A 24,289-nucleotide genomic window follows, 5' to 3' on the forward strand; every position below is an offset into this window, starting at 1 on the left:
TCCTAATGTATCTGTGTAAAATAGATTTTCTTGAGACACTCGCACGTTGACTGGTATGTGTTATAAACGCCTGTCCTGCATTTTATTACAAAAACAAATATTTTTCACAGCTTTCTAATCTGTTACCAAGCGTGTCTTCAGCACTTTGAGCACCCATAGGTGTCACTAGATGGCGCCACATGTGTCAACGCAGTGTGTTGATATTTTGCACAGTATAATCCTAACAGATCTGTCATAACATGGCATATAATCGACATGTTGAAATAATACAAATCATGCTTGTTCACACGGAAGTGAAGTCATTTCAGATAAACTGACTTCAGTCTGCACTTTTATTTTCACCTCATGATAAATTATCATGACACCACTTCAAAGTGCAACGCAAACATGTCGAGCTCCTGTAGATTGTTAAAACAACAAAGCCTTATACCTTTTTATGAAGGGGACTTGTAAATTAGAAGTCTATATTTTTATTGCATTTACCAAGTTGCTTTGTCGAGTATCTGCATTCTAGAAAAGTGTCTCAGTTACAGCATGATGGGGACATATTCTACTCAGTATTATGATAATATTATAATATATGGTGATGTGTGTGATATGCTCCTGTTTTGGTTTGTATTCGTGTGTCAGAGTCACTAGAAATAGTCCACAGCACAAATGTGAATTGTTGGTTTACAGTACAGTGGGAAAACCCGGCCTACGACACGTGTGAAGAAAAACTCCTTAAACAACGTTTATAACAGACTCCTAATCGTTTTGTGATGATGATGATAGCTGCAGGGCGCCGTCATCATCGATGCACTTGGTTGCAGTCGGCTAAACAGGCCTCGCTTCTACGTGTGTGCAGGCTGCGTTGGAGGACAGGAATGTGACTGCAGGGGAGTATGATATTAGTCTCAGGACGGGGCTGCAGGGTCGGTTCCGGCGTGTTTAGGTATGTGTGTGTGTGCGTGTGTGTGTGTGTGTGTACTGTAGGTGGGGTGTTGATGCAGTCACACACCGCCTGTAGAAGTAGAAGGGCCTCTAGCGCCAGACATTAGTACTGGTCTGGTTGCTCACTCCTCCTATCGGATCTACAGCGCGAGCATCGCAGTGTCTCGGCAGGAACACGGTCGGGCGTGTGGACAGGCGGCCGTAGCTCCGCAGAGCCCTCTCCGTCTCCCCGTGCACTAAACGGACTACGTCGACGAGTCTTTTTTTCTTTCTTTTTGGTACATATCTGAGCTCCGTTCTACGCTCCAGTCTCTCTCGCTGCAGGGCCTCTTCAGTTTACTGGTGTGGGGGGGAGAAGAAGAAAAAAAAGTGGGTGTTTGCTGCTCACTGGTGTTACGGCAGCAGCAGCGGCGGCGGCGGCGAGCGCAGCGAAGTGTCCTCGATGGCGGGCTGGAAGGACGGCTCGGTGCAGGAGAAGTATCGGCTGGTTGTGGTCGGAGGCGGCGGTGTCGGGAAATCAGCCCTGACTATCCAGTTTATCCAGGTCAGTAGCGTGCACCCTTCCCCTGAATTAAGCCCCATGGCCGTGATTTGATTAGCCGAAAACACGGCGAAAGAACTGGGGAGGCCAGACACGGGAACCCCGTCAGCGGGCACCGGGCTCTGTTTGCTTCACTACTTTGCTGAGGCCTGCAACTATTTACCGAGGGGCTGTTAGGAGACGTTGGGGAGAGGTGGCAAGACGTATTGTGGGAATAAAACGAGGAAGGACGGCTGTCACTTTAACTCGACAATAACTGAGAGCTCCACTTCCACTTTGCAGTTCACAGCCGCTAGTCGGAAGAGAAGTGGGTCTGTGGAGCTCCCGAGTTGCCCCGTTTTTATTAACTTGCTCTAAAGTACAGCAACGTATTTCGAGCCCCTGCGAAGATTGAGTCTGTAATGGCCTACCGAGCCAGAAAGAGTTTCGGGTGGAAGTGTTAAAGCTGTGGCGGTGCAGAGAAAAGTTGCACACAACTCACTATCCCTGTAAAAATAGCATCTGAGTACTGATGCCCTCACAGAGAGCAAAGGTACTTACTATTATTATTATTTTTAGACACACCAAACTGCATATGTGAACTAGACAGAGAAGATCCGTCAGAGTTGAACGACAGTATAATAAGTATAATAAGCAACAGCAGCACAACATGTCCATTGAAAGATGATTAACTTTTATGTTCAGAAGAGCAACTGAAGGCAAAGTAGTACGATAATGTAAATGTTCTTAGAGATTAAACGTCATCATCCTTTTTACTTTAAAACTCACCTGTGTCACGTATAAAAGACATGTAAACAGTTACCTCCCTCTATCCCTGGTTGCATTCCAGCACACTGCAGACTTACCCTGCCTTGCTTTGACCTTCCAGGCTTTCATAACAGTTAATTTAAAGCTGAGCCCCGGAAAGCACACACACACGCACACACACACACGCACACACACACACACACACACACACACACACACACACACACACACACACACACGGACGCACGCACGCGCGATGTGACAGAGATGACTAACTTTGCCCTTTGCCCTCTGTGTTTCCCCCTCGTGTCAGTGTGTTACTGATCAGACTGCAAGCAGCTGCATGTCTCCACACTGTCAGACAATGGCACATGGGTGTGTGTGTGTGTGTGTGTGTGTGTGTGTGTGTGTGTGTGTGTGTGTGTGTGTGTGTGTGTGTGTGTTGGGGGGAGTTGTGTCTAATGGTGGGTTCAAAAAGTTCATTAACTGCATACCAAGCAAAAAGGGATTGGCTTGCTGTGGCACCGATTTTTGCCATAGCCTATTGACCTGAAGTCAGTAACGCTATAATAGATATAACCCTAATATTTGAATTGGGAAGTTCCTCATTTGTAGTGCATACCACAATTTAAAAGTAAAAACATGTCATGTTGATCTTGGCTCTTAAAGTTAACACATATAGACCAAGCAAAGATGGATTTATCATTGTATTAAGATGGTTTTACATGCTAATTAAACTGCCTCCACCAAGGAGTCTCCGGCCAAATGAATGGACAGCCACAACAATGTTCAACTAATTCAAAAGTCCACTCTTGAGTGACCTAAAGCACATTATTTATGCCAGGTGTGTGAGTTCAACACAAGAACATATTATCAAGCTGTCTATATCAGGCTCTTGCAATACATTTCATCTGGGAGGTAAACAGTAAGGAGTACCGGTGTATACCGGCATTTTTTTTTTTACACCCACTTTGTGTATTCAGTGTGACCCACAGTTAATTTCCTGGCATACCGAGTGCCGTGAGAGAGATTGAGATCTTGACTGCAACGTGCATCCTCGTCAGAAGTTTCTAGAAGTCGCTTGCCAAGGGGAAAGACCTAACAGCTGACTGTGAAGTCAAGGCTAAGAACTATGTTGGGTGTTGAGGGGGTGGGGGGGTCTGAGTCCGTCTGGGTGGGTTAACGGTCATGTACCATGTGGAATTTGGCTCTTTGGCAAAAGGAAGTCCCTCTCCAGTAGCTCTTAGGACCTTCTCGTTTTGTATGGCATGACCTGCTTCCTGAATCGCCCAAGCTACGTGCGTGTCTGTGTGTCAGTGGTATTCTCGACAGTGTTGGATTCAGTGTCATGCGTTTTGCCAAAAATATTAAGTAGTTGAACAAGAGTGATTACAGAATTACTATTTTTTTTTTTACAGTTGTTATCAAATTGAACACATTTGACCATTTAGACCAGGCCTCCTGTATGTACTGATCTCAGTAAGGCGGGGCTACCGCAAGTGCTAGTCTCTTTATAACCCCCAAACCTTTTTTTGAAACTTGGTTGGTTCGCGACGGCTTCTGAGAAACACTGTTGCAACACTTTTTCTTCAAACAGTATTTGCTTTCTAATGGATACGGTTTCCATGAAATCCATGACTTAAAAAGAGTAGACAATTTACCAATTGATAGCCTGTCATCAAGTAGGTAAGGAGTTACTATTGTCGGTAGGCTAGCAAAAATAGGCTCTATGAGGTAGTTTTGTAAGCAGTCTACCTTCATATGGGAGAGGGGCTCCGACAGTTTTAATATCCAGAAAGTGTGAGTGTGAGTGAGTGAAACCATTTTAAGAGAAGTCTGTGATTCACGCTTTATTTGAAAAAGGTCAATAACTGTAGCCAATAAGTGAGTTTTGGCACTGACATCAAAACTATTTTTGATTATCAAACATACAAAACTATTCAATGCACTAAAGCTGTCTTAACAAAAGCAGCCCTACAAAAATGTTGGCCATAAAAACCTCTGATCAAATAAGTAAACAAGACTATGAATTGATTAATTCCAACTTCTTAAAGTTTTTGATACCCAATGCTTTTGGGCACATTCAGTGGTTTCTCAGACGTACTGAGCTTCAAAGCCCAGTGCTAATCACGAGGGTGCTGAGCAGAGTCTGAGACGACTACTGTGCTGGAGCAGGGATTTCAGCGATTCCAGGGATTTCAGGGAGTCGGACGATAAGATGATGTCGCTAGCACAAACACAGTGGCAGGTCCCTGGGTGCTGCTGGCCGCCCTAATGCCAAGCAGTTGACTCAAGCTGAGATAGCATTGGGATGACATAACATTGAGTCATCTGACCGAAGTTGTGGAACACCGTGTTTTTTTTAAATATGACGATTGGAAGGGAGGAAGCATCCCAAGTAAGGGAAAACATGACTCACATTGGCCATATGAAGGCTGCATGTGGGGTGTGTGTGTGTGTGTTTGTGCGTGTGTGTGCGTGCGTGCATGTCTGTAGGTTGTTTTTTCCCCTCAAAAATAATGGCACTTCAAAAACAGACTTGATTTACACAGAGTAACCAAAGATGCTACTGGAATGAAACAGCTCTATAATGAGATGTTGTGTGCTCTGATTGCTGGATGAAAAGCATGGCACTGCTTGCTCACATGCTTACTAATATTAGAGTGGTGGCGGCCCTGGGCACTGAAGGATTCATGCACGAGAGAACAGAATCATATCTGATCAAGTCCAGACAGATTAGTTGAGGATTTTTGTGGGACCTCAGCTGGATTTACAGCACATAGGTGACCCCTCTCTTTCTTTCTCTCGTACTCCTACTTCATTTTCCACATATCTCACATATTTTTTGATTACTTAAGATATGAGGTAATTTGGAAGGAATGTTGCCATAAGTAATAATTCAATAGAATAAACATGAATTGGAAGCGCAGCCTTCCTTGGGCATGTGGAGGCAAGGTGTGGTAGTAATAGTACTGTTGAATGTGGTGAGCACCATTTCATGTGAATTTCTCGGAAACAGCCGCAGGTGGTTAGACAAAGTGTTTGCAGCGATGCTTTTGTGCGTGTGTGTTTTGGGATTTAGTTTAGAAGCTTAGTTGTATGTAACGGCATACACAATATACTCTTAACCCACTTTTGGACACAAGCAGTTTTGTTGCTTTCTGTCTGGCTCCGTGATATGTCACATGCCATATAGCTGAGGGCAAACAGTTCCATTTATATTCTGACTGGCGCTCCTTCATCCCCTTTAAGGGAGGTAATATATTTTCTTTGTAACGGAAGATTGAACCATATGACATTAAGCCCTTTTTTACTGTAGGGCTTGCAGCTGTGTCTGTTAGGGCAGGTGATGAGAGTGCATTGTTTGTTTAGCTTTGTCACCTGTTGATTTCTCACAGAGCAGAATCGAGAGCTAATAGGCTCTTTGTGTTTCACAACATGAATTCTTATCAGAAAGTTAACAAAAATAAATGTAGATATATAAATAACAAACATCAATTGTTTAAAGATGCAGGAGCAAAACCTATCAGCACCATGTCACCTATAGGGAAAAACAATTACATTTCTATAAATTGCGGGCAGTGACTTTTATACAAAAATTTACAAAACAAACAATTCCTTTAGACTATTTTTGTGAATGATTTCACAGTCATTTTGCTGATGAATCATCCATCCGGTTGGCAACATCAGCAAGCATGCACAAAAATTAAAGAAAAAGACTTGTGTTCCGCATGTTTCAGTATCTAGTGTGTATATCATAGTCAACAAGCAAAGCATTCTTAATCATTTGATAATAGGTAGTTGCCATTTCTTTTTAAGATTCAATATAGTGAAGAAGCTGGTGCTACACTCACATTAATATCTGTTCCATGTTCGTGTGCTCCATTGAAAACCTAGTGACATGTCAAACAATAGCTAGCTTGCTTTGAGCATAGTGCCACAAAGTCTCTGCCTTCTTTCCCCTCACCACCACAACCTGTTTCATTCTTGTGCTGCGTTTAGTCAGTCATTTTATATAATTTTCTTCTTTGGTTTCCTTATGAAAAGTTAATGTAACAACTTAAGCTGTGTATAGATTGAGAAGAGAAACGATTATGTTTAATAGGGCTGCCTGGAATTCATTGCCAACTTGTATAGAAGGGTTCAAGAAACGGTTTATTGATTGTAAAGCTTTTGCTATCATAGACACAGTTATTCTCTTTAAACCAAAACGCGATCAGATATGCCCGTCGCTGGGGTCTGATAATGTGCACCGACCTATTAAAATCCACCTCAAATGCAAGTTTATCTTGCTGTTTTTTAAGGACTGACTCTGCTGTGATGAGAAAACATGTTTGGCATATTGACCTTAACTGTCCATCTTGTATTCTCTGCTGTAGCTTTACTTCTATGACTGTCTTTCTCTTTTTCAGATGTCACCATGCAAATGTACATACTTAATTATATTAATATATACATTAATTATTATATTAATTATGGCTTTGGTGTGTGAAGCTTTGAATTGAATGAATGATGTTTGTGACGCCAATACAATAATTATTTACTTATTAATATTGTGCCTGTCTTTATGATATAATGGCGGGGTCAAAGTGAAATTGGAAACTAATTGGAGAGAGGGTTGTGATGTGACTTTGGGTCAGTGGTTAGCATACCTGTCTTCCAATCAGAGGATCAGTGGTTCGAGCCTCAGCTCCGCTAGTCCATGTTGATGTGTTCGTTTTATTCATTTTATAAAAATAAGAACTTTTCTACAGTGCTGGGCTTTTTGAGACAATTTTGCCTGCTTTATAAAATACCCTTTCACAGTCACGTGGTACGGCCGGCTCGCGAGGCTTCGAATGTCACCACATACGTCATCGACAAAAGCCTAAATCTACCTGGATTACTCGACACACGCATTGAAGCCTCGACACGAAAAGACACATCACTACATATTATAGCGCCATTAGAAAGCCTGTTTCTTTTTACGGATGGTTGAAGGGTGTAAAGCTGGCAATATTGTCTGTGCAACACTTTGCCAAAGCAAAGTACAGCCACATTTACTTCATATTTGCCATGATTATTCATTGTTCCCAGTGGGGGGGATCCTAATGTTTTTTGTGACTGTCAGAGTTAGAATGCATAGATTTGCACACCAAGTAGCTCCTGTTATAGTATTTGTATTTCTGGGTAAGCACCAGGCTCTTTATCAGACTCTGGTGACTGTCAAAACCAAAACGTACACGTGTGCATAAGCAATATCTAAATTTAATGTGTAGATTGTCATGAAATATACTGAGCACATTCTTGTTCCCCAGTGGAAGAACCATTTTTTGTTCTTCTCTTGGGCCACCCTCAAGCAAAAAAGGCCAGCTTCTGACAGACAATATCATACAATGTTATGGGCAGGCTTGTGTGAAATGTACACTCATGCTTCAGGGGAGATAAACCCCTTTGATTGTATTGACCCCATGGTCTTTCCTCCAGTGCAACCCTGAGGACAAATTTGACAGTTTTTCATCCACAAATTCCATGCATCCATGGATAATTAGATACTAATTAGAAATAATGAAATGTCCAATCAGTATACTCTTTGTGCGATCAAACACTTTTGAATAGTGGGATGTGATGAACATTGCTGCATGGCTTCTATTGAGGCTTCATCTTAGTTTTGGCTTGTTTGAATGCATGGATAAATACAATCCCGTTGCTGAGATTATTTGCTTGAATCTGGCAAAATGCCATGCAGCACACCATAGGAATGTTCATGCCAAAGGATCTTTAAAGACACTCCCAACCATCTGGGAAAGCTCAAGAGACTGGCAGGTCATCCCTCTCGCGCCGAGCTAATGAGAAACTAATGACTATCCAGGGAGCGAGACTGCTCTTCATCAGCAATAGCATTAACATACAATAAAGACGTTAATACAACGTGAGGCAAGTGGATTATTGCATATTTGGTCGGTATGTACCAGTGATTTATAGTCATGCTCACAGTAGAAAGGATCCATTGTCAATGAGAAGAACTAACACGAGTAGATTTACTGTTTCACAAATGGCTTTACGCAAACATTTCACCTTCACTTTATGTCCGTTTCTTGTGTGACTTTTAGTGGCCTTTGCACATGTTTACTAAAGTTGACACACACACACACACACACACACACGCAGCCCAATACTGAAAAAAAAAACAATAGATACCACTCACCTTCTTTGTGAGTGTGCTTCCTCATTCTGCACACATCTTCTGTATGTCTGTTTGCAATGTGTTTGTTAGTTCTCTGTTTTGCTTTTCCAAACTTATAAACTCACTTATAATGCCATTTTTTCAAAGAAGGAATTACTTTATATTACACAATAATTTCCTTCAGTAAAAGAAGAACTTTATCTGACTTGTGGCCTTACCATGTTCATTATCTGACAGGACAGAACATATGACGCCCTCCTCAAGCCGAGAGAAATGCCAGTGATTTTGTGATTTGTCCTTCCAGCTAACTCACGCAGACACTGACTCATAAGCAGCCTTGAATGCAACAGAGGAGTTCCACGTGAGAACTGTTCCAGAGGAACTCAAGTGAGCTTTTATCATTTGTAAAGCTCATATCAAAAGAATGTCTTTGAGGCTGATGAGATAGAAATATAAATATAAGCTGCATGGGTGTACGTGATCGGATGCTCTTTAAAGTCGAAACCACTTTTGTGAAGCATCTTCTCTTCTCGTAAAGCCAAATTGTTAGCTGGAGGCGAAGTTGTGACCCAGAATGTTACCCATACCATTACAGATCTGAGATCAGATGATGATTTGAGCCACTCCTATCTCTCTCTCCTTCTATCTGCTGCAACAGGTACGAAGAAGATAATGCTAATGAATACTGTAGCATAGGCATGTGTGTACAAGTCACGAAGTAAGGAACGATCAAAAGAGCAGAGAATTATTATCTATCTATCATAGACTAAAAACATGTGTGTATACTGATGATAGAGTTATCTAATATGCATTCTTGAGGCTGTGAGTCAACTTGTCCACTTGCCAGTGGATGAAGATGATATGTAGGGTTGGGTACCGAGAACCGGTGCCAATATGGCACCGGTTCCAACACGTCCGGTACCTACCGGACCGAAAAGCAACGCAGATTTCGGTGCTTCCTTCCGGTGCTTCCTTCCGGTGCCTGAGCCGATTTAAATACTTTTTTTTTACACTACTCTGTAAAGTTGCACGGTATATAGATACTAAAAAGGTAGCGCGGTGCCCGCACGCTAAAAACGATTATTAAAATAGCGCGGATCAGAGCACACTCGCTGCTCTGCTCTCTGTCTGCCTGCATGCAGAGCGGGGCTTAAGGGGGGCGGGGCTTCAAGCGCTCACACACACACTCACAGCGCGCGCACACAGAGATCGCTGGAGACACGAGCACGAGCTTTTGAACGTCCATCCTCGGCTTTCTGGAACAATTCTCTCCAGTTGATATTAATGATGACGTGTAGTCCAGTAAAGCAGCAGTTTTAGGATCCAACAGTGTCTGAGTTCTGTTGCACACGATCCCATCAGGCCACCTGATGCTTGTGTCTGTTCTTTTTTTAAATATATATTGTTTATAGTTTGAAGTTAAAAGGTTTGAAGCTGTAGTTTGAAGTCAAGTATATTTCGTATGTATTTATTTATTTATATCTATAGTATACTTTAAACAGTTAATATATTGTTCAATTTGAAGAAAAAAAAATTGCCTTGGCAATAAAAAAGTATCGGTTCAGGCACCGTTTAGGCACCGGTATCGTTTTAAAAGTATCGGTTTAGCACCGGTATCGGAAAAAACCCAAACGATACCCATCCCTAATGATATGTATCTATTGTGTTTTAGCTTTGTTTTGCACAACATTCACTTGTGCAGCCTATCAACTTGGTGAAATGTCTTAACGCTATCAAAGCAATGTTTCCTCTCTATAAATTTATATTGTAGAAAACCCTGGGGGACCCATCTAATCCCCACAGTATCCCACTGAGCTGTTCAGTGGCCAGTTGTATCAGACTGTGGTAGAAGAGGTCAGATTGAGAACAAAAAGGTTGTATGCCAAGATTCTTTCCTGTATCATTGTATTTCAGTTTATTTTCAGTTCATAATACATTTTTGGTGGCTATTAGCTGAGTTATTAATTGTTTAAATATTTAAGTTTTTCAGGAGGCATGCTTGCTTTTGTATAGTATGTTGGTGGTATTATTAGTTTACTTTCTTTATTATTGGAGATAATGAAAAAAAATAAAGATTTGTAATATTTATTTATATAGATGAGATGATAAAGATTCAGTTGTTGTTTTCTAGAAATAACTTTCTCTTTTACAACTTGATTGTTGATCAATCCTAAATGTAACATACACAATGCCATACATGTGTAAAACCAGTATGTGCTAAATATGACTTGCAACCAAATTTGTGTTTTGGAGATTCATTTTATGCATTTTGTCACATAATTTTTTTTTTTTTGTGATAGCAATATAAGGAGTACAACAATTGTGTATGCATACTTTTAACTGTAACATTGCCCTCTGATCGGTAAAACAAAAATCCCATTCACCTGTGATCTCCCTTCGTTGTTTTCCGGTCACTGCACCTCAGATAGTCAGACAGACAGAGAGGGCAGCCGGTTCCTCCGTGTTGTTTTTTGGCTATTGTTCTGTATTCACACATCTGTCTGTTTCAGAATAACTGGCCACAGTATCAGGTCTCGCATCTCAGAGTCATATAACAACAACTCTGGCTATGGGAAACTGACATGCTGCTGATTTTAGCAACCCACTCCCACCACCATCTAACATTTAGCATTCCAAATTCATGTCCACCTTTTCTTGTGACAAGCCTATATTTTATTCAGCATACTACTGATGCTACTGTTGATTTTATATATGGTGTTTGTCATAGTGCGGCCCTTCTTGAACATTGTCTGCCCTGTTATTTAAAGCAATACTGCCTCCTGTAATGTGCCACATGCAAAAGAGGCATTTTTCCTGCAGCTTAGTTGATAGAACACAATGAATGGTTCTTTTTAGATGACTATGTTTGTCGCTGATGCCGGGCCCTGAGCTGCCTGCCTGCCTGCCAGGCAGCTGGTGAACATTTGGCACATCTCATGCAGACACCGCCCAGAGGCCTGCGGGGCACCTGCTGTCCATCAGGGGGAGGTGAGGCATGGAATGAGACAGCCCCTCGACAGGTGACAGTACAGCACGACGCGCTGTCCAAAAGTGCGAATGACCAAGTGGGACTTGTCTCCTCTATCTCTGTCCCACTGATAAGACAACAGATCGTAATCAGAGAGGATGTTCAGTAAGCATCAGGTACACAAGTGGATACATTTAGCAATATCTGAGTTCAGTTGAGTCAGCGACACAGCTGTTGTGTGACTGTTATACGGATCTAACTCATGCAGCAAATGTGACTGTTTTCAGCACCAGTTGGTGTCGGCAAGCCCGATGCAGACTTTTGCATTGGCACACGCCAACAGCTGCCTAAAAAGTGTGTTTAGTATGTCCAACCAAAACATTGTCCATTGACAGCCAGGCATCTCGAGATGCTAGTTCAAACATGTAGAGCTCAGGCTCCTGTGCGCACACACACACACACACACACACACACACACACACACACACACACACACACACACACAAGACACTCACCTTGTTGACAAGCTGGTCTTTTAAAAGTTAAATCTACCAAACTCGTCAGCCAGCAGAAGCCTTCGGGGTAGCTTCACCTCCATTGGGTTAAGATCTGATTGACATCATTGTCATACTCATCAAAGAGTTTAGTGACCTATCCTGCATCTGCATTAATGTATTTATTATTATAGTTAAGCTATAAACATTCCCCATCTGTATTTGCCTTCATTCTCTTAAAATAAAATGGCTTTTGATGATGGCGACTGGGCAGACAGGGAGGAAGCGTCAGAGGGATAAAGATGTGTCCATTAGGCGTGGTTTATGAGAAGTTGCCTGCTCCAGTAATAACATTTCTGCTGCTTGTGTTGTAGGATCTGCTGGCCTAAAAGCACACAGCAGTGATTCTGCTGTGTGTCTGACATGATGCCAGTTAGTGGCCCCATTTCCTTTGACATATCACTCCATGCTAAGAATTATAGTCTGCAGCAGAGTACACTGGTGCAGAAATCCACACTCAGCAGTTGTACCAGAGGAGAGAGGGGAGTTGGTGGAGAAGATGAATACATTTCTGCAGGTGTTGTACAGTTTAATCTTTTTTGAAGTGTTTGGGAGCTATTTGATCATGTTAAAGTAGGTAGCAGTAGAACATACTTTCTATGGTGTAATATGTCATTTGTTGTTGTTGTTGTTTATGTACAGATTATTTTATTTGGTCAACCAAATCTTTAAATTCTCCAGGAGTTCTTCATTTTGAGCACTGATCCGCATCCCATTATTCGGTCTGTCATACGGTATTCCTGAAAACCAAAGACTACAGACTGTTAGCCACACTCAGTTGAGGGACTTTGAATGGGTTTTTGAAAGTCACACAGTAGTTTCTCTGTCCACACAGCCACTGCAGTAGCTGGTGTCCACTCACTGAGCCGTCACAGTACAGCTTTGTTGATGTGAGCATGTGCAGTTCTACTTCTGCTGCAAGACGAGCAGGGGAAGAAGAATGAAACAAAAACATACACACACACTATACTGTCTGAGCCGGTGGGTCACAATGAGTATCGGTATATCACGGCATACTTTATGTTCTTAAAGTCAGAATGACGATGAGCTTTATTGGGTGACATGTTATGCTTTTTCTCTTTTACTGTATTTTGTTTATATTATAATCCTCACTCCCTGACTACAGGAACTTCACTGCCACATTGCTCACTGTTCTGTCACTGCCTTGTTTGTGTTCTCCTCAAATTCTACCCCATTTAATTTCTGGTGATTTTGATACATTGTCACATGGGCCAAGGTTTTACCACTTCCACAAAAGCAAGCATTGATGAGGATTCACTAGATAAAAATATAGTCAGGTGGGAATCTCCATGTCTTTTTAGAGAGTAACTCTTATCAAAATATGTCTTTATTTTCTAAGCAAGGAAGGGCCCTAAAGAAAATAGCATTGATAAACCACCAATGGCCGGGCTTAGGGTAGGCATAATACAGGGAAGGGGAACATTAGTGCCGTCACATGATCACCTAGAACAATAAGGGCGGTTCACACAGTGCTCCCTCTTTGTGTTGTTCTGCTTAATCAGTTTGTGGGCTTCTAAATTAGTTGCACAGGTCTCCACTTACAATTCAACAAAGTGTTCTTATGGAACAGAGATAAAGAAATAGTTTATAGTGTGACCACTAAAAGGCAAACAGGCGGCTTTGAGCCAAGTGATCAGGTGGAAAAAGGTCTTTAAAGGCCACCTCTTTGATTCTGCGTCTTTTGTGTGGGTTCAAAAGTGTTCAGAGTCCAGCACACATTGATATTTAGCAGGGCGATTGAAGTCTTAATGTCAGAGAGGTTAGAAGAGAGCTGGGGGTTCACTAGTGGGACATTTATTCTCTGCTTTATTCTCTGCATGAGTGCTATCCCAATTTACTGCTAGCTGGACCGTTCACATACTGTATGTAACTTATTTTTATTGTGAAACACCAGTATGTCCAAGTCCAGCAGAGTTGTGCTTGATTAATGGCAACAAATGAAAATGCTCATGCTATTTCATAGATATAAATATATACAGAGATATAAGTAGTTTGGATATTACTATTATCTGTAACAATGACATTTCAATCTGCAACTTAACCACAAGGATCAGGGAATATGGCAATACATTACAAATTCTTAATCTTTGTAAGTGAAGATGTATGGTAAATATAGCAGAGATATTTAACTCAATACCTCAATTTCAACTGCGTTAAAAAACTGCATTCGTGCAAAGCCATTGGAAGTGCAGTAGGTCCAACCAGGGAGTTGCACTACAAAATCTAATTTAAGACATTTGCTATAGCTGATCCAATTAGTCAATGAACCGATTAACCAATGAACAGAAAATTCATCCGAAATGATTTTTAATTGGTAATTTCTGTCATTTTGCAAGTAGTAATGTTAACGCTCTGATTTTAGCTAATCAGATGTAGGAATTTGGTGGTTGTCTTTGTCATATATGACATTAAACTGAATATCTAGTAGGATAAAACAACCTTGGGCTCTGGGCAATTATGGTGAGCATTTGCCTGTCTTTATATGATATTTTAGAGACAAAACGATGAGTAGATTCGTTGGGAAATTGTTTGTCAGATTAAAAAACAATTGTGTAGATGCACGGGCCACCGGAAAGTCCAAAGACTATAGAATTACCCTTAACTGATTGGCAAGACTCTTTGAATGGATTGTTAATTCTTTTTTGACAATTTGCACCTTGTTTTTGCAATGTTGCTCATCATTTTTGTTTCTTTATCATTTAAATTGAATGATCCGTCAGCTTAAGAGTAGCAGGGTCTGTGTTTCCAGTGAGGTCATCGTACTGGATTGATGTAAGAGTTATGCCAATGGTTTGACTTGTGGGGCAGCGTTTCAGTGGTCGTCAGGCATTTAAGGACAAGGGAATGATTTAACGGACAAGCTATTGATCTGTTCCGCATTAGGAGGAAGAGAGCTTGTAGGAGTGATGAGTATAGGTTCATTTAATTCGGCTGGAAGCCAAGGTTCAGTGCTACACCCAGACTGCATTCTCTTTTGGGAACATTCAATGAATGTGTTATCACGGTGGGTGTTGAACCTGCGATACGATCATGCAGCTTTACAGCAGACTTTTGAAAAAGGAATAGGGTCAATTAAAAATGTTTTGTTATTTTCAAGTCATTGTCTGCAGTAATGTGTACAGTCTTCAAGTGTTCCCAGCTTTAACAGAATGCTCCCCGGTGGCCCTTTTTAAGGCAGTGGACACATTGTGTGCTCTCTTTCTCTCTGTGTGTATTAGGTATTGAATCAGTGACCTTTCTGGTTTGTATGAGCTCATGGGAAAAGTGGGTGTTTCCCCAGGAAGTTAATGCTTTTCCCTCCCCCTCTTCTCCTCTCGCTCTCCCTCTCCATGTTGCCTACAGTCTCCCTCCCCCTCAAACCTTGCATTCTCACTTATTTTGTTCCACTATTTCTCACTTCAAGCACTCTAAGTACTCAACAAAACAATGCCCCTCACACAAATTCCTGTGCCACTTGTGTGAAACCCTGTGAAACATGGGAAGAGCGGCGATGATGGAGGAGAACGGACGGTGTAAAAATGCGAAGGAATTGGTCCTCACCTCCATCTGTTTAACATTAAACCCTCTTGGTGGCTATTTGATTACCGACAGCTGTCCAGTGTGCAACCCAAGAGGTTGGGCGAAGGTGAAACCTCTGCTAGTTTGGGGACAGGGAGTGATACACAGATACCCCCAGTTAAATTTCTCTTTTCTTAAACAATGCTCCATGCTACACTGCTTTGGTGCTTAGTTAATCAAGAAATTGAGTTATCCTGAAAGTGTAAAAGTACAAAAGAAGCATATATATTTAGAAAAATGTATCAAGTCAATTAAATGAATCATATCGTCAGAGAGAAACCATGAAAAGAAAGACAGGCCGGAATATGTATTACACTTTACATCTTTGATGAATGTATGCATGATGTGTTATTATCAGAAACGGATAATCACAAACTGTCACACTCTGCTGCTGTTTCGCAAAAAATGCGACCTGGCAGGCACCAGACGTTAGTGTCCTTCATTGAAATTGCTGCACTTGGCTGTGGCCCACTGAACATGTTTCACCTGTCAACTAGACACACACACACACACACACACACACACACACACACACACACACACACACACACACACACACACACACACACACACAGCTTCTTGTAGTGGCCACTCCTATTCAGCTTCTTGGTGCTGATGTCTCAGTTTGTATTGCTGTGTCCTCGGGTTATCGAGAACTCAAGTTGAGTAAAGTTCTGGCACTTTGTCAAAATATGATAAGATCTCTGTTTCTTCCACAATTCCAAATGGAAAAAAAATCTTTTGTAGAATTTATGGGCTTTTGCAATAAATAATATATATATATATATATATATATATATATATATATATATATATATATATATATATATATATATATATATATATATATATATATATTTATTTATTTATTTATTTATTTATTTATTTATTTGTGTTGGTGTTTGGAATGAGGAGGTTGTTGGGGAATATTATAAATCTGCAGATGCTGACAGAATCTTTCCTAGAATAATTTGATGGCATTCAATCTAGTCTGTGAATTCTCCTTGGACATCAGGCCTTATGCGGAAGGTAATTAACTGAACCGTGTTGATGGCTATTTGTTTTAGCTCAGCATTTCCTCTAATTATGACAATCTAGTAGGTGCGCCATCAGGTTCTCCCTCATCTCTTTAGATGCTGTGTGTTTTTGTTAATTAATTGGTGAAGGTTTTTCTTCTCTTTTTTTTTGGTGGTGGTGGTGGAAATCTCTTTTCTTATTGCGTTGGTGCCGAATCTGTGGTTTTGTACCCTGTATCGTTAATGATGCTATACTGGTTAACAGTCAAAGAGGCGGCTCTAACCAAACAAGTAGGATAACAGACAGAGATGGAAAGGGATCTATATTTAGTTTTCGTAAAGCTGTTTTTGTGGAGAGGAAGTGGGTGCATAGTGCAAGCATGATGTTGATTACACGCCTACACGTATCACCCCATTCTTGTTTTTCCTTGAGGCTGGCAACTGGCAGTCAGACAGGATTCATTGCTTTATGTCTCGACTGAAGAGCATTTGGCTAAAAAGAAACCTGAGAAGGTGCTTCAAATATATTCAAATTGAAATTATGACCACTTACAGCATTTGATACTTCAAATTGAATAGTGAGGAGGCAGTTTGGAAGACACAATGATTTGATGCTATCTTTGTGGTCCATTTTGCAAAGATTGTTCCAATTCTAGTTGTCTTTAAATGCATCACTGACGGTTCAGTGTGTATTAAGTATTTGTCTATAGTCGATCCACAGGTACTCTATCAACAGCCAATTTGATACTTTCCTCTATACATAATTGTCAATTGAATTTGTTTGGGAACTGGACTGTTGTTCGGACAGGCTTGTATGAAGACATGAAATTGGAAATTGGCACTTTGTAGTATTATTTATTGACAAAATGTTTAACTGATTAGTCTAAAATAATGAAAACAGGCCTCTAATGTCTCCTGGTACGAGCGTGCATGTGCTGCGTTTGGGTGGTGGGCTGAGATGTATGGCTGGAATGCCAGAGGCAAACTGAGTGACAGGTTTGGACTTTGGTAGGTAGGCAGGGCAGGGGAACATGTCGTCTGTGACATCACCACCACCCTAAGGCTCGGCCGGGCCAGTTGCCTGCTGCAGAGGTGGAGTTTCCTTCCTGGTGAGCTGACCGGGGCTGAGTGTGGCCTGACCCACCTTGCCACCAACATCTAAACTGTGCTGCAGCTTAATTCTGCACACTTTTGGATTTCTCTCTTTCTGTTTTACTTTGTTCTCTTAATCTAGTAATTGTGCTTCTTTGTACAGTGTACTCCTCCAACAATTTTCTTTTAGCACAGGAGAAACTCAAAGGATGTTTGTTAACCTGGATTTACAGCTCACAAATGCACACAGCCACAATGGTGGTCATGTCAGCACAGGCCTAATGATTGCTACAGTGAAGCTTGAGTTTTTTCTTGCTCAATGTTGTTGGCTCTGTTTAAACACGAATTTATCTCAGCTTTGCAAAGTTGCTGCAGAACACTTCTGCTGTAAATGCCTCAACTTGTGCCGTATGGTGAGTGCACTTGGATAATTTATATGAGAAGAGGGCTTTTAGTAGTGAATATTTTAAGATCTAGTGCACACAGGCTACTGTGGACCATCTGTGTATTGAACCGTGTGTGTGTGCGTAAACTACACACACTTTAAGATCTGAGCTGTTGACCCCTCTGTGAGTGTCAGCTGTCTCCTTATGACAGCTGACACTCACAGGGGGGTCACACCTTTGATTTCATAGAAATCTGTCTAGGAATCTGTCTGCCCCTCAGTACCTGTACACTGAAGTCACTGATTGTCTTGTAAATATGTTGGATAACATCTGAGATTTTTCTTATATTATGTAAATATGACACTGAAATTAGGGAATATAATAACGAGAGATTTTTTTTTAAAATGTTTTTGGACATGTTATAAACTAAACAATGGAACTATTAATTGTAAAAATACACAAAAAGGCAGATCAATAGTTGCAGTACAAATGTAAACATGTCTCTAACCCTTTGTGTTGTTGCATGTAACAGCATGTAACAACTAAATGTTGTCTTACTTAACAAAAACAGCCATACAAGAACTTTGCCGCAATAAAATTTTATAAAATGGGCAATGTTTTGACACTCAAATCTAACTTTCAGGGCAGGTTTCACTTCTTGGTCAGTGGTCAAAGAGTACAGAGGTTTGATACCCCGCCCTAGTTGCAGGTTGTGGATGCAGGAGTAGAGTGTGGGTGCTATTGCTCCCCAAGAACTTGGGGCAGCTCTACTTGACTCATAGAGCATGATTCATTCTGTTATATCTGATGAAGTCATAGACTAATATAAGGATTTATATATTACTGGACATGACTGAGGCTGGCTTATGTCACATAGTTATTGGTAGTCCTTCTGAGTCATGTTGCACTCCCTCACCCAGCCCATTGCCCTGTTAGTGCTGGCTCTGGTGCTGCTGGCAACGCATAACAGCCTCATCTATCACGGGAAACAACTTTGAGAGAATCAGCTCAGCCAGAACAGAGCGCAAGGCAGCTACACTACCACGCATGTGGGAGGGAGGGGAGGAATAGCCCGAGGAGTGCGGCGCTCAATGCGGCTGCCCGAGGTTGACAGAATAGGAATAAGAGGTTGACGGGAAGCTGAGGTCACGTGCTGAAGCAACGGCTGTGAGAGTGGCAGTACTGGTGGTGGGAGGGATGAGAAACACCAGCAGCTCCGTTTTCTTCTCTCTCTTTCTCTTTCTGTGTCTGTCTGGTAGTCTGAAGGCACACTGGCAGTGCAGTGGAGCTTGTTCTAGGACACACAGTAATCAGTATTACTGATCTGTGTCACAGGTCAGCAGGCTGCAGAACGAGTAGGAGAGATTACCTGCATCTCCTGCAACAACAGGGAGCTGCAGGTGAGAATAAAGTGTTTATGTGCAAGAGACAATGAGTTGGAATCACAAACATTCACATATTAAAATTAGAGCTTGAAGCTATGACTGATATTGATATTTGATATTTAAAAGATCTGAAGATAATATATCAGCTCACAACATAAACGTTTTCAATCTCATGAAATTGGTTATTTGGACTAAGATATAGCATGCACTGGATAGGAGTTATGTAATGTAATGCTGATAAAGCTACAACAGTTTATCATTCAATTTCAATTCAACTTTTCAGCAAATGTTTTCTTGGTTCCGCCTTCTCAAATGTTAGGATTTACGAGGATTTTCTTTGCCATACATGATAGGAAATAGTTTTAGATTTTTAACTTTTCTTGGACAATTTCCTTGGACTGGGTGAAAGTATTTTCGGACAAAACGAATAGTCGAGAAAATGATCAGTACCGTGTTTTTTTTAATGACCTGAAATATATTTACGGTGTTTCTGTACTAGATCTAATTGTTACCTATCAACCAACATTGTATAAGTCCATACTGATGATTTATCCGTTCTAAGATAAACTCAGCTTATTGTATTGGTCATCCAGATTCATCTAACTGTAATTAGGGTCGTCATTTACCGGCTTCTTTATTCCTGGTCAGCTTTCAATATGTTACTTAAAGACTCCGATGAAATGTGACAGTGTCACTCTTGGGTCCCCGGCTGCCCAATAACAGCAAATAGACACACAAACGTCTGTAAATGTAAAAGTTTAATAAGATAATCCTTTATTAGTCCCGCAGTGGGGAAATTGCAGAATTATAGCATCAAGAGACACATAGTAAAATAAAATAATTATAAATAAACAGGAAAGAATCTACAATAAGTTGAACAAGTTTAATTTGGCGTGTTGTTAGGGCAACAGGGGATCTTGTCTGGATTGTCTCTTCTCGTGAGCTCTCCCCTCAGCTGTCACCACTTAACTAGTCCCCGAGCAGAGCGAGAACTACAAAACATGGCAAAAATGTAAAAAATGCATGACTCCTCCTCTGCCGGCTCCCTGCCCCCAGGCCCCACCCTTCCAGTTTAGGTTACTAGGAGACCAGATATTGGCCCCAGAATGAAGGCATCAAAGCCTTCAGGAGTGAGTGGTGTGACCGTTGCAACTGAAGAAACATCTACTAAATGTGTTATTGGCACAAAAAAACAGCATGCTGTCACAGCCTAAGCACTGGTTGTTGTGTGAGGGAATATTTATTTACATGAAGTGTCTACAGACGGTGTGTTTACCTCCTGTCTGCAGTGCGGTTGTAAAGGTAGAGGTCATTACGGCAGTGCTGTTGTAACCAAAAACACAAGGACAGAGTGGCTGCTTGTTCTTATATCCATTCATTGTGAAGCCAGCTGATTTTAAGTCTCTGTCTCTGTCTCCCAAATCCATGGTGCACACTTATTCTAAGCAAGATTCCAGTATATTGTGATGACACTGGTGACAAAATAAAGTGTACTCAGTTGGCAGTGGACATACTATGCACAAATTAAAATTGAAAGTCTCTTCACAGCTGCAAAACAATAATTGTGGATGGTGGTGAAACAGCCACAGGAACACCACCCAAACCCCTCTCCGAAAATTCTTTTTGCCTCTTTAAGTATAATTGGCAGTGTTACTCGAAAGTCTCAGTTTGATTTGCCTTTTGCACGGGCCAGTATTGCTTCATTTCCTGTCAGTATAGAACAGCAAAGCATGTTTGTGTCTTGCACACTCACCGCAGTGTACTCGGTATATAGTGAATCCAGTTGGTATTTGATTGGCCTCAAGCTTGTGTCTCAATCAGACATAATGTATGGACTCCGTCCATATTCACAGTGTCTCTTTTGTCCTCTTCTTTCTCTCCTGCAGTCTTACTTTGTCACCGACTATGACCCCACAATTGAAGACTCTTACACCAAGCAGTGTGTGATTGACGAAAGGGCGGCCAGGCTTGACAGTAAGTGCACTTGGCTGAACAAACATGACAAGAAAAAACAAACACACACACACACACACACACACACACACACACACACACACACACACACACACACACACACACAGACTAAACAATACAGTCTATTTGTATGGTTCTAACACATTGTACTTAAGGCAAAAGTCAATTTTTTTCTGGAAGTTATAGTGTGTGTGTGTGTGTGTGTGTGTGTGTGTGTGTGTGTGTGTGTGTGTGTGTGTGTGTGTGTGTGTGTGTGTGTGTGTGTGTGTTCCCTCCAGTCCTCGACACGGCTGGACAGGAAGAGTTTGGAGCCATGAGAGAACAATACATGAGGACAGGAGAGGGCTTCCTCCTCGTCTTCTCAGTCACTGACAGAGGAAGGTGAGTGACATGTGTAAAGTCACAGCTACAAGTGTACTTCTCTCTCTTTCTGTTTGCTCATCTCTGTTTACTGTTCACAACTACACACTCTCTTTCACTCCTCTGCCTCTCGCTCTACTAAAACCATACATCTTGCACCGATACTCTCACTTGTTGCCGTTTGTACTTCCGGACCCACTCTGCTGTTGTTCTTGTTGTCATTTTCTTTTGTTCTTAACATTCCTCCCTCACCTTGTTCTCTTGAATTAATGTATCTGTGTACTTTAAACCAACTGGTGAGTAAGAGGCCTGCTGCGCAGCAAAACTTATTTTAAACTTTATTTTATTGTTGAAACAATAAAGACACCAAATATATGTCCGGTACCCGCAAGTAATGGCAGACTCTGCCACTACCAATAGAAACTTCTACATAGAGATAGTAATTGAACGTAAAGACTTTTGCAGGAGAAACACAAGTCAATAATAGTTTCAAAAATCGGGGTTGATTTAATTGAAATCTTGCAAATTAGATGATTCCAGAGATTTGAGTGATTTTACAGCTATCTGATCACCGGTCACCTTGTTGTATGACACTCATATAGTATTCTTCTGTTAAACCCCATCCTCCCTGTCTTCGTGTGCAGTGAGGCTGCCCTCAACCCACAACCCCCTCCCAATGTTTATGTAGTAAACGGCCTTTCCTTCCTCCATTTATATTAGTCAAGTCTTTCCAGATTTACTATGTGCTCACCAAGTTGTCTGCGGGCCCGTGGCTGGAACGCCGTCCTGGGCTGTGGTTGCATTCTGCATTCTGCCCTCCCAGATTGACATTCTAATTTGCTCATGGTCTTTTATGTTATAGTGGGACCACGGTCAGTTCAGTGCACAGAGGCGAACCTCAGACAAACACATTGTATGTTTCTGTAATAGTGTGGCTGACTCTTTTTTTCTATTTGCTGACGTGTTCAGCCCTTCATTTTGATCCACAGCGGCAGCACCCCAACTTCTGGGTGTGTTTGTGTGTAGCTACATTGCAATGTCGGACACATGGCCATTTTTAGATGAATGTATGCATCTACCCATTAAAAAACATTATATAACCTGTTTGTGTGGAAAACTTCACATAACGCCATGTAACATGTTTTACAGCTTTGAAGAAATCTACAAATTCCAAAGACAAATTCTCAGAGTGAAAGACAGAGATGAATTCCCAATGATCCTTGTAGGAAACAAAGCAGATCTGGAACAACAGAGACAAGTAAGTCCAACAGATTGCAGAGATATGAACCCACTGACTGACAAACGTTCACCCTGTTTGATCATCTGAAGAGATGATATCAAGTGGAGGATTAACATTTGCACATTTAAAAGTGGAAGCAAGCGTTGCAGCTGCAGCTTACTGCCAAGATACAGCAGGATGTTAGTGAAAACATGAAAGTAATTCTGTAGAAATGGTGGTGTCAGGAGGGGAGGATGGATGGAGAGAAAAGAGTGTGTGATGAAATGATGAATGTTGCCTGTTGATAAGCAGTTGCTCCTCCCTTCCTGCAGTGAGTCCACACTACCCCCTTATGGTGAAAACAAGCCTCACAGGCACATATGTTGCAACTCCACTTCACTGCTTCATCTCTACATGTCTGAAGATAACACTACATTCAGGTTTCAGCCCACCATTATTCTCTCCTTCTTTTTGCCTCAGGTAACCCAGGAAGAGGGCCAGCAGCTGGCCAGACAACTAAAGGTCACATATATGGAGGCTTCAGCCAAAATCCGTATGAACGTAGACCAGGCTTTCCACGAGCTGGTTAGAGTAATCAGGTTGGTGATTTATAAATGCAACTTCAACATTGTGTCCTTTCTGCGACTCACATTTGCAAAAGCAAGAACGATGAACATTCGGGCACTCGTGCAATAGCTGTTAATAAAGACATGGGATCCCCCAAAAGATTATTGATGAATGAATTTTTTGTTTTTTTTAAAGACTAAATAAACAACAATAAAACTTTAAGTTTTTAATAAAAAAAATCTTGATGTAATATTTAATAAAAGCTTAACAAAACTCTGATCTGCCTCATCAAGACTGTGTGTGTGGTTTGATCAGATTTCTTTTTCGACATCGCCTGGCAACATGACCCACTAATGTCATCACGTTTTGACTCAAATGTTACTTCTCAATGGGAGTAAAGATGTGATTATTTGCCCTTTGCCCACTTTGAGCCAGAGAGATAAAAAGAAAAGATTTAAAACAGCACTGCCAGAAATCTCAGAGAAACAAAACCATTCTAAATTTGTTTGAAAACTCAGTTTCTGTCATTTGTGTTTTAAACAAAAGAAAAAGCGAAATCACAAAAGTACACAGTTCAGTGTATCATGATAGTTTTACTCTCTCCCAACTCCCAGGAAATTCCAAGAGCAGGAATGTCCACCCTCGCCCGAACCTACAAGAAAAGAGAAAGACAAGAGCGGCTGCCATTGTGTGATCGTCTGAGGCGGCCTTATCACTGTAACTCATGCAGCTGCTCTCTACCACCCCACCCACTCTGCCTAACATCCCATCCTTAGTGGATGACTGACCGCTGCCTTCTCCT

The 24,289-nt window shown here is 41.3% G+C and overlaps 1 protein-coding gene across 1 annotated transcript; it reads left to right on the forward strand.

The window, feature by feature from the left end:
• Positions 1-1,349: 1,349 nt before the first annotated feature.
• On the forward strand, positions 1,350-24,236 carry rras2 (RAS related 2). Its single transcript, XM_079217027.1, has 6 exons — positions 1,350-1,477; positions 21,254-21,341; positions 21,620-21,722; positions 22,851-22,959; positions 23,401-23,519; positions 24,102-24,236. Exons 1-6 carry the CDS (start codon positions 1,376-1,378, stop codon positions 24,187-24,189), a joined length of 609 nt encoding a protein of 202 aa, XP_079073153.1. The 5' UTR covers positions 1,350-1,375; the 3' UTR covers positions 24,190-24,236.
• The last annotated feature ends 53 nt before the right edge of the window (positions 24,237-24,289 follow it).

The sequence above is a fragment of the Taurulus bubalis genome (assembly GCF_910589615.1).
Source record: "Taurulus bubalis genome assembly, chromosome: 4".
In the NCBI taxonomy this organism is placed as follows: domain Eukaryota; kingdom Metazoa; phylum Chordata; class Actinopteri; order Perciformes; family Cottidae; genus Taurulus; species Taurulus bubalis.